This window comes from Paramisgurnus dabryanus, chromosome 1 (assembly GCF_030506205.2).
Source record: "Paramisgurnus dabryanus chromosome 1, PD_genome_1.1, whole genome shotgun sequence".
In the NCBI taxonomy this organism is placed as follows: domain Eukaryota; kingdom Metazoa; phylum Chordata; class Actinopteri; order Cypriniformes; family Cobitidae; genus Paramisgurnus; species Paramisgurnus dabryanus.
The window spans coordinates 5173400-5185647 of NC_133337.1; the positions used below are offsets into that span (position 1 = coordinate 5173400).

General features: G+C 36.1%; 1 protein-coding gene across 3 annotated transcripts in view; it reads right to left on the reverse strand.

Annotated features, from left to right (window-relative positions):
• adm2a (adrenomedullin 2a) overlaps nucleotides 1–11569 on the reverse strand; it is a 29016-nt gene extending 17447 nt beyond the window's left edge. Inside the window, exons 1-3 of one of the 3 annotated variants that reach the window (XR_010537326.2) lie at nucleotides 11460–11569; nucleotides 10675–10914; nucleotides 305–450 (exon numbers count right to left, since the gene is read on the reverse strand). Coding sequence is in view for 1 of the 3 variants with exons in the window: in XM_065274014.2 (XP_065130086.2) it covers nucleotides 10675–10769 (95 nt within the window). In the remaining 2 variants the exon portion in view is untranslated. Of the gene's footprint in view, nucleotides 1–304; nucleotides 451–4290; nucleotides 4464–10674; nucleotides 10915–11459 lie in introns of those variants that run through there. The other 2 variants (XR_010537325.2, XM_065274014.2) reach the window with 2 other exon arrangements.
• Between the last annotated feature and the right edge of the window lie 679 nt (nucleotides 11570–12248).

The following is a 12248-nucleotide window of genomic DNA, read 5'->3' on the forward strand; positions in this document are numbered from 1 at the left end:
TTGGGGTAACTGTAAACATGCCAATGGTTATCTCTGTCACGGTTTCAACCGTGTTTCTGTTGTCTCTGTTCTGATTGTTGTCATCTGGACTTTTCACTGATTACCAATCATCACACCTGTTATCAATTAGTCTTCGTGTATATATCCCGGTCACCTGTATGTTCAGTTGCTGGATCGTTGCCTCAGTTTGTGTCAGTACTACAGTGTATGTCTTGGTCCCTGTTCCTGCCTGTTTTGTCATTTCAGTTAATAAATGTTATTTATTTCAAACTTTGCACTTGCATCCTCCTACCTGTTCCGGGGACGTGACAGAACGATCCAGCCATTTGAGGATGCAGCAAGTTTGTCTGAAGCGGAATGGGTTTTTCAAACTCTCTCAACACTCGCCATGGGTAATAATAAGCACACAGCTTGGTGTAAAACAGTATTGTTTTTGTTGTAAACGGAGGCCTGCATTAACAAAGTCCAAAAATTTCCATTGAGTGGGGAAAAAAAAATTCATTCACCTACAATGTAACAATTCAATGTTCTGAAACTCCTGTAATGAAAGCTAAAAATCCAATAGCTGCTTGACTTGAATCGTCTACTTCAATAACCTTTGCAGCCAAACAGCTTCTAACATGACTTGAGATGTTTGTGATCCAGTAATACTAGATAAGGATTTTTTTTACATTTTGCACTACAACTTATATTTTTTAGTTTATTTGCACTTTATAAATGAAAATTATTTCAGCACTTCTATATGTGGAGATTAATTATAATAAAAATAAGCAGCTATTTGACTGGTAGTGTGTGTTTTGTCTATCACTGTCATATATATCCATACAGTATGTTGATGATCTAAACCATGGATCGTACACTGTTTTTCAAAAAAAGCATGCTGCAGTCTGCCAGTCCTCATTCCTGCTGTTCTTTTAAACCAATATTTGAATCTGTCGCCTCCTGGCTTAAAATATTCTCTCATAAACATAACCACAAGACATTATGTAACAAATAAAACTAGGCTATGTATTGCTAGCTATTTACAGAGGCCCCTTGATCATATTTGAACCCTCAGAATGGGCTTCAGTGGTAATCACTAACTCCTCTATTTATACAAATCAGGGACAGCGTGGCATGTCAAATGATAAAAATCCCTTGCTGACATCACATTGACTCCTGCATGTTGTGTAAGTGGCCAGTTATCAAATTAACACTGAGAAGTCCATGTAAAGTACGCAAAGTTTGACATCAGTGAGACAATATAGTACATCACAGAGAGACAAGATATGTCAACAATGAGATACTAAATTTAAACAGCAAAAGAAGATGCTATACCCTGAATTACATTGTTAAAACATCTCCTCTACACCCTAAACATTTTAAGGCTACAAACTAAAGTGGACAGTCCTTTTGTTTTTTGAATGAGATCTATAAAAGATTTGTTTGAGTCTGTGACATAGTTATGAAAAATAGTTGTATCCGATTTTTATCAGATGTATTTGTTGTTGTTGTGTAAGAGTTCACTTACATTACTAAATTTTGATATCAGCCCATGATTTCTCTAAATATTTCTCAATGACTATCACAAAAGCATTGAATAATCTGTAAACAATAAACTTACTGAAAATACTGTAAGTTACAAACATTTACATTGCATCGCCCTTACACTTGGTTTGCTGTCAGGTGTGGCATTGTTGGATAGGTGGAAAACTGTCATGAGATATTAATGAGCAGCTGGAAAGTAAAGAATAAACTGAAGGAAAACCAATTGGACTTAAGTACCGCACTATTCAGAGACTAGGATATTGTGACAGCTAAGCTTTTACAGTTTGTTTAACCCTCAAGATGTCCTTTAAAAAACTTCCTTTAGTGTTCCTAAGGCTACAAAATGACACCTTCACAAAAACTGCTCTAAAAATATCATACGTCAATATTTTTTTTTTCATTTCAAACGATGCAGTCTTTTAGAACTACTTCTGCCTGAAACATAGATATCAAATATTGATTAAATTTGTCGAAATTTTAACCATTTATATGCCTGTTTGTTTACATTAGCCCTTGTTTTTTTTAACAGAAAAAACAAAAAAACTAAATATTTTCCAAAAAACACATTTGAACCACCATGTGATTATTATTATTATTATACCCTGAGATGGGTCAAAGATTGGTAGCAACATTGATTTTCATGCATTCTTATTTTTTGAACACGGTCAGATTTTATAAAAAACTTCCTTAAGTGTTCCTAAGGCCACAAAATGACACCTTCCCAAAAATTGCTCTAAAATATCATACGTCAATATTTTTTTTTTTTTCATTTTAAACGATGCAGTCTTTTAGAACTACTTCTGCCTGAAACATACATATCAAATATTGATTAAATTTGTGGAAATTTTAACCCTTTATATGCCTGTTTGTTTACATTAGCCCATGTTTTTTTTAACAGAAAAAACAAAAAAACTAAATATTTTCCAAAAAACACATTTGAACCACCATGTGATTATTATTATTATTATACCCTGAGATGGGTCAAAGATTGGTAGCAACATTGACTTTCATGCATTGTTATTTTTTGAACAATATCAGATTTTATAAAAAACTTCCTTAAGTGTTCCTAAGGCCACAAAATGACACCTTCCTAAAAATTGCTCTAAAATATCATACGTCAATATTTTTTTTCATTTTAAACGATGCAGTCTTTTAGAACTACTTCTGCCTGAAACATACATATGAAATATTAATTAAATTTGTGGAAGTTTTTACCCTTTACATGCCAGTTTGTTTACATTAACCCATGTTTTTTAACAGAAAAAACAAAAAAACTAAATATTTTATCCCAAAAAAACATTTGAACTACCATTTGATTATAATTGTTATTAGACCCTAGGATGGGTCAAAGATTGGTAGCAACATTGATTTTGATGCATTGTTATTTTTTGAACAGGGTCAGATTTTATACAAAACTCACACTTCCTAAGGCCAAAATGATCCTAAGGCCAAAATGACACCTTCCCAAAAACTGCTCTAAAAAGATCATACATCAATAATTTTTTCCACTTTAAACTATTAATGTTTTAACACTACTTCTTCCTGAAACATGTTGTCAAATATTAATACAATTTGTGGAAATTTTAACCCTTTAAATGCCAATATGTTAACAATAATCGAACCACAGTGTTTGGCTGAAGTCGTGAAACCTTTTGTGGGACATCGTAGCCCAGATAGTGACCTGTCCTGATTTCTCACTCCAGAGACTGAGGGCTGATTCATTTTTTATCTGTAAACACCGCTCAGAATGAGAAGCCCCACATAAGCCTGCAGTTTCTCTGTCTCAAGATCTCTCCAGTCTATGATTGTCTCCCATGAAGGTTTGTCATGGCCCCAATATGCTGCAGGATTTCATGAATCAGAATCAATGAAAAGCTTGAAGTCAGGGCACTGATTCGGGCAGTGGCATAGTGTGTGAGCCCTGGAATCAAATCTCTGGCTGCTGGGAAGTAGCGGAGTGTCTCCATGTTTGTGGGAGACCAGAAGATTTTTCCATATTTGACATCCATCCTGCCGCCACTTCATCCATCTCCTCTCCACTCTCACCTTCTGAGAAGTCTTCTGAAGATCCCTCTAATGAATTAGACTCCAGCTGGTCTACTTCCACCTCTTCCAACATTGATTTTGTTTCGGTTCTGGCCTCTCATCGTTTTTATTACTGAATTAGTTTATAACCCAGAATGTGCCCTTCAAAGAGAGAAGAATTTGGATATGTTGAATATGCCCCCCTGCCCCACTCAACACCGACTCCACCCCGACATCACCACCACCCCCTTACCACTCAGACACACTTATTTTACACACACACCAATTTTCAACATTAAAGCTTTATCTTTTCAGCAGCTATGCGGTCCGCAGAAAACAGCAAAAATTGTGACATTTTGATGAATGCATGAAATGGTAAAAAGTAGCGCCACCTGGTGGACAAGTATAAAAATTAAAACTTCAAGGCCAGTAGTTTAAAATGATATATTGACATAAAGGTATGTATTAGTTTAAGTTAAGATAAATGGGGGGTCAAAAAAAGTTATAATGGTTTTCAATGGGGCAGTTTTTGTCCTTAGGAACACATTAATCGGTTTTTGCGTAGCTTAGCCATTTTAAGCTAATTTAAAAAACTGAAACCAAAATTCTAAAATGTATCAAAAATGATTAACCTTTGGCAAGTTTGGGCAATATTCAACCATTTAAAAATCAAAAATCAAAATGGCACAAAATGTCCCTAGGAACTCTTAAGGGTTAAACTGGTTTCCTGTGGTTTCAACATATCAAAATAATTGATTTTTATTAAGTTTGTTTAGTTTATTTCTTACATCAGTGGAAGGCTATTGAGCATTTTAACAAATCTTTAGTAAGCTTTTGTGATCACAACACTTTCAGCCAGTAGAGGGCACACAGACACTCATCCTACCATTCTGCGTAGTCTTCCATCATCACTAAGCAATAAAGACATGAATGAGCATAGTATTAGCCAATTTCAGGAACAACTACTCCAGTCTCCTATTTGCTGCATATTATGTGTCCATGGGGGCATTTTTTTAAGTGCTACTATTGTAGCACACTCTGGATGTCACACTCTTTAAAGGCACCTTTGTTAAACCCCAGAATATAAGTGATATAAAAAGCTGGTATAGAGCTGACTCACTTTTTTCTATTCAGATGTTGGCGTAAAAACAAAAGAAAAGTAAAATATTACAACTAACAATCTGTCAATAACATTAAAAAGCCTATTTGAATAGTCCAAATTTATTAAAATAGGTTTACCACAAATTACCCATTTGTCAGAGAGGTTTCATATTCGTGTAACCTTAACTCACAAAAGTGAAGCAAATTTTATATCACTGCGCAAAAACTCATTGTTCGTTGACTTCTGCAGTCATTTAGACTTGCAACAAATGATTATAGCTATTAGAAGTCTCATAGTATTTCTGGATGTGGCTAATGTCTGTTCAGAAGCCAACAAATTGATGTTGCAATGATTTATGATGTTTACAAGTTGTTACTGGGGCGGTACCTTTAAACAGTAGCTACACTTTTGTACCTAAAAGGTCCATATTACCTCAAAGGTATCAAATGGTACCATCCCAGTGACAACTTTTGTATTTTAGGCTAATGCTCATCTAGCACACATGAATACAGTATACAAACTCACTACGTTTTAATTGATAAATATTTCATAAATATTTATATTTACATCTAAACTGATTATCGTGTTAAGCATTATAATACTCTTTATTTATGGCTTAATAATATATGTTCATGAAATATATTGTTGCCAAAAGTTTGCGTCCAGTGAAATGGAATGCGTGCGTTTACTTAACTTTGTCACGTCTACCATCTACACTGACCTTGTTCACTGCAATCATTATCAGACTCGACACAGCACCCTCTTTTTGAATTTAAACTCCCTTTGTCTTTTAAAAAAATATCCTTGTGTCAGTCTAGCTCTACTAAATGATGGTCAAAACTGTTTAAAGTTAAAAAGATTTATTTTAACATTTGTGAGAGCGCGTGATGTGGCACACCAGATGTTTATTAAAGGGGAAGTCCAATCTAGACATTTTAGCCTGTTTATCACGGGTAATTTATGTCCACTTTGCATTATACATGAGGAAAAATAAATAAATTTGCACGATTTCGATTATTAGATTGATAGTGTATTGAAGCGGAATTTTCGTAACGGTCTTTAATGGACACAATTAACCAGAATGCACTGCGCGAAACTGAGTCATTAGCTCCACCCACTAACCACTGTTCGATGCAGTCGTCAGGTTTGTTTGACTTTATGCGGCGCCGCAGGAACCGACAGCTGGATGACGTCAAGGTTCCGCGAAAGGGATTTAAAAGCAAACTCCTCCGTATGATTTCGCGAATCGCTCTCGCGGTACTTTGACGTCATCCCGCTGTCGATTCTTGCAACGCCACATGAAGTTGAACAAGCCTAATAACTTCTTTTACCGCTCAACTAGCTCTCAAATCAACTCAAGTCAACTTGAAGTTAGCCGGCAGACGAACCCATCCAAAGAGTAACTCCGCTTTAACCGTCTCTGAGGGGGAAATCACCAAAGCCCTCGATAAACGATGACTAGAACCTGTGCAGTACAGGCACGTGCAGAGGGGGGGGCGGCGGGTGCCCAAGCACCTGCCCCTTTACCCCTGGATGACCAAAGTGCCCTTTTTGTCAAGGCATTTTTTTGAAAATTAAATGCCCTTTTGTGAAGGCCTGCCCAATCTAACTATTAGTAAAATTAATAAAAAATAATTTAGCCGCAAATAAAATTAGTCACATGATGACGTATTGACCTTTTATTGGACAATCTCTTTAGGGAAAGCTCACAGCGCTAGCAGCGCCCACACGTGCACGACACGGTGCGCAGTACAGGGAGGATCCCCCTCGAGCCGGCATTGAACCGAAGCGGTATGCTTGTTATATTATTATTATTTTACAAGAACAACGTGAGGAGAGCATGCACAGCTTTTGTTTATTGCTGTCTGTGTGTATTAACATCTCTAGAACGTTAGATGCAAACAGGGCTCTCAAGTCTCACCCATTTCAGCCTTCACACGCCACACCTTGTATTTTTCACGCTGAAAATAAAACATTCTTCCCATATAAAAACAATGGATGAGGCAAAGGCAGGGACGTTCTCTGCCGGAAGTTCATACAGGTAGCTGTCTCGAGTTTTTAGGTGTGCTCAACTTCACGCAGCAATGCAAGAACCGAAACGCACATGACATCAAAGTACCGCGAGAAATATTCGGGAAATCATACGGAGGAGTTTGATTTCAAATCGCTCTCGCGCTGTTCTAATGTCATCCACCTGTCACGCGGAGTTTGTTGGAGGAGCAAGATCCGATGAATACGGTAAAAAAAACTCTTAATTTTTGTATCACATTGAATTTACGATTCCTGGACTCGCCTTTGATAAAAGACAATGTGAGCTGATGTTGGGTAATATAGCCATACTCGTGCTAAATTATTAACTCAGTCAAAAACTCTCCAGCTTTGCAACCAGTTTAAGTTTACCTGAAAATAAAGAAAGTACTAGAGGCTTCATGAAATGAATGAAAGGAGAGATGAATGTCATTATTTTATTGCCCTGTCATCAAGGCATCAAAGTGTGCAAAAACACAACACAAACACAATTCAAAACTAAAATATGTAGGCTACTCTCTTTGTATACAAATTTCAAACAGGATTAGAATAGAATAGAATTATATTTTAAATATGACAACAAAAACACAAGCCTGTAAACTTAATAATATCTTAATGTCACAATGCAATATATAATATCATATAATTTCAAAACTGCATATACTGTGTTGACACACACAAACACTAAATGAAATGTACTGTAAGTCGTTTTGGATAAAAGCTGCTGCCAAATGCATAAATATATAGATATAAAACTCAGTCTATATAGATTTTTCTGTCTCACTCTATTTGCAAGAAAAATAAAGAAAAACGTTAGACTTATCATCTTTCTATTCTGTATTACTTTATTATTTGTTTCAATTGTGTGCTTGCGTGTCGGCGAGCAAAGTGCCCTTTTTATTCTTTGAGCACCTGTCCCTCCAATGGTCTCTGCACGGCCCTGGTGCAGTATGTGGATGTAAGGACAACAAATTCAGGCCACCGGGAGTTTTTATTGTTGACATCACTGATCTATATAAATGACTGGATTGCGCATAGAACGCTTGACGTAACTGCGTGAGGTGAAGCCAGCGCAGAGTTCGAGCCGCCATCTTGGTATACCCAACCGGCAGAGAGCGTCATTGACTTCCATTCAAAATCATGATAAAAATGTACCCCCTTTACAGCGTATCAGTTACACAAGGTTACATTTTAGGATATGTGTACGTTAATTATTTGTTAACTCTGGTGTTATTTGTAATGTTTATGTTTTAATCGGGCAGGATAATGGATTTATAAAAAACCGTTAAGGTGAGTGTGTCTGTTGCATTTGTTAATGACACGGGTATAAATAAAGTTTTTTTTGACATTCAGCTACACTGTGACAGTCAGTGTTATTTCTCTAAATAAGTTTAGGTAACTTGTAAGTTTAGATAACATAATTACAAAACTAGCAAATTATTGCATGCACATACGGTACAAAGCATGATTATTTATATAGATTTCAGAATGAGCACGTTTATTGTCATTAATACTAAATATGCTGCGGTCTGTCTGCTGATCTGATACTGTAATAAAGATGAATGTATAATAACGGATTAAAACGCAAAATGTACAACTTTCAGTAAATAACTATTTACATGCTTTGGACGTTTGTGTTGTAATAATGTACAGGGTAACTTCACATATAAAAACGAAGACGAGTAAAGTGATGTTTTATCATAAAAATCTGATAACATCCATTGATTTAATAGAACGTTTGGGTATACCAACATGGCGGCGCAGTGGCTTCACAAGTGTGACGTCATGCGCAATCCAGTCATTTATATACAGCCCCGCCGCTCCCATAACGCGCATCACGCGCTGTGCGTGGGGCACCACGTGCTGAGAGGGCACCAAAAATAATAGCCTAATGAAAAAAAATTATAATGCTGAAATTATTTCATTACCCTATAGAAATATTATTAGGCACTTTTTATCCATGTATATATGTTACAAAAAAAGGGGGAACGAAATAATTTAATTGCTCTAGTCTAGAAAGTATGCCCCCAGCCTTTGATGGTCCGTGCCGGTTGATCGCGCGGGCGCCTGACTAAGTTTGACAGAGACCGTTGCTCACTCCGAAGGCTGCAGCCTGCAGAGGTCACATATCTAGCATACGTCATCAAACGTTCTTATTTGGTAATATTAACGATTATAAAGTTGACTATTATTCTTAGTTAATCTTAAATTGTTGTAATATGCTTATGACTTGCTAATGTAATGTTCAGTTAACTGAAATAAACCAGGCTTGATGACGTATGCAGCCTGCGACCTCGCGCAGGATGCAGCCTTCGGATTGAGAAACGGACAAGTAGGCAACTTTTGCAAATGGCCCCGAAAACACAGCAGGAGTCAGGATCGGAAAAAATAAAAAAAGAAGAAACTGCGGGATGATGCCCGTGCATCACTTGCAGGTAAGTCCATCATGTTTAATCATTCCTAAATAAGGGAAATGCGCATGGGCTGCAGCTGCTGCTAATCGTAATGCGCCTCGAACTTGCTGTGATGACAAACTATGTTGTTATAATTTATAATCTCAGTGCAAGCTAAATTGAGAAACATTACTGTAAAACATTACCTATGCATATGCATTTTACAAATAACTGACGCAGCTGTTACTTTCTTTACTACGTTTCTTTAAATATTGAGCAGTAGTTTATTTTGTGGTTTATTTTGACGTGATGGTGGCTAATACTTTCTCAGTAAAAGTTAACGTTAGCAGTCAGTGCACATGCTAGGCTAACAATTCCTGACAGTTAAATATATATAAATATAAAACGTCATTATATATGATATGAGGCAAACATTACTGTGACACTTAGTTCTCTGAATCATTGTTTTATTTAAGAATATTGAGTATTCTTGTTTACTTATTGATGTTTATTTAATGTAATTTATTTAAAGTGACATTGTGCATGGGAAAAACATGTCTGGATTATTTTGATAATTTAAGTTTGGTAATTTTTTCTATTTTGCTATTTTATAAAAGTTTGCACTTTCAAATGTGTAATGTGTGTTGGCTAAAGCTGTAAAGATTTTACTTTTTGCTATTATGATATATGTTTGGTAATAAAAAAATTAAACTGGCAAAAACAAACTCAGGGTCGGGGTGGGGGGCATTAAAAAGGAATTATGCTTAGGGCACCAAAATGGCTAGCAGCGGCACTGTTTATATAGATCAGTGGTTGACATCAACGCGACCCTCAGCTGACCCACCACTACACTACTTTGAATATGCAGCCAGCACTTTCGTCAGGAAGATTTTGAGTACTGTTTTCAGCCCAGTTTTTCCGCGGACTCAGGTAATGTAAAATTGTTAAAATATCTAAAACATCATTTGGCTTAGTTGTTGCTTGTTTTGTGTAACTACGGTAAACATACTACGTAGAAAGTTATTATCATGTTGTTGTTATTATAAACACGAGCAAAGCAAGCTAACGTTAGCTCCTGTGCAGCTCAATCAAAAACGTTATCATCTATTGTCAATCATCTCGCCTCAAGACCCGCCCCCATTTAGATCATTCAGAATTAATGTAGTCGTGCATTTTTCTTCCGGTGATTTGATGACGCGTCAAATCACCGTTACTGTAGCAGTTAAGCTTTAATTTTTTTATGGAGTTAGTACATTTGATGGCAGCACAATCAACTACATATATGGCATGAAATATAGTGTTGGAGCATAATGTTGTTTTAGGGTGGACTTCCGCTTTAAGTAAAGAAAAGTTAAAGACAGTTTTAGAAAACAATTATAACGTCACATGCATACAGGAAATAATCCCAAATTAATCTGAATAGGCTACTGAATAGCTTATTATTTTTTACAATTCATTTTCAACCTTTTTTTACTCTGAGAAATCCTTAGTTTGTGCTAGATCAGATCACCCTCCACCCAAATAAAACGTCCTACATTCAACAGTGAACATGCAAACCAAAGTTAGATGGACTGTGCATTTATAAAGACGGATTGTTACCTGTTCATCTCCAGCGGGGTTTTAACCGGCACAGCCAGCAGATGCGAAGAGAGGAGGCTGATGCAATACACGGTTACGGTGAATAATGATCTCATCGTGAGCGAAAAATACTCTTCACACCCCCCGGGCCAGAAGGGGGTTTTGCAAAGCACCTGTTCAATATTCAGAATCCGGTTTTAGAAGTTTGCAAGCTGTTCAAAAAGTCCGCGCAAGGGTACCGGCGTTTTAATCAATAAACTCCTGTAAGGAAAATAAAGAGAAGCAATACATTAATTGATGCATGCCAGTTTATTTTTACCACAAAAGTTAATATGTTTACATTATTACTCTCATTTGCTTTTATCATACTCGCAGAAGTCACTGGGTGGTACCATTTTTAAAAAGTACACTTTTTACTTAAAACGTGTATTTTGGTACCTCAAAGGTACACAATGGTCCATAAAAGGTACACCTCCAGTGATAACTTTTGCTAATTTTTTGCCTGGGAGTGCAGATATTTGGCTAGATGAGAGTTTTAGTTCACTAACAATTTGTTTTGATGATAAGCCTATATAATATAATATGTAATATAATATAATGTTTAATAAAATGTTTAAATATTAGATAAAGTTTATTAGTGAATCAGTTTAGATTAGTTGGCAACTAGTTACCGCCTTTTCTATCAGTTTTAAGCACTGTTAATTTATGATGCCGGTAATGTGTCCTGTTTTACTTTATGCGTTATTTTATCATCTAAAAGCAATTTAATTTTATAGTAACTGTTATGTATATTGTATCTTACTGACCTTTATTCTCGGGTGAAAATTGAGCGCCTCGCGCAAAATCGTCTTTAGAATTTTCCCACGAGAGCGCACGCGTTGTCCAAGACCAAGTTCTCATAAAGGCTGAGGTTCAAATGACATTGACGCCTTAAATATGGACTAGGCGGGGCTATCGTACAAACCAAAGGTGTGTCGAATGATCTTGTGCTGTGTTTACCGTTGATCAGCCTCCAACTATGACTCATGTGATATGGGCACACTAGTAAGAATCAAATGCATAAAAGTTATTCCTTATTTGATATCAAGACATTCAACTTAATTGACTTTATATTGCTTGCATGTTCTTGCCAAATTATGGATTACTTTATGTATTTTATACTTTTATAGGAGCAGTTTAACGGCTTAAATATTGTAGGCTTGTCTTTAAAATAGATAAATATATTGTTTACATATCTGTTACGTATTTGCTATATTAAAATCATTTAGTAACAGTGGCAATAAATGGCAAGCCAATTTCACCTTGTGTAACAAGATACACTTACATTAAGCAAACTGTCATTAATACCGTTCTCTTCTCTAACTATTCGGTCGAGTGTGAGTAGTGGATGCAGAGACGACCTCACAACTTCCCCAGAAATTCACACCCTTTAATCATTTGTGTGGTTTATTGATAATTGGGTATAATGGAGTCCTTCCATTTGTACACAAATTAGAAAAATTTTCTTTGCAGTATTTGTCAATTTAAACTGAGTTTTTCAAATGGGAATGTCATAACTCTTTGGTATTAATGAAGATATTGTGTGATTAGATATT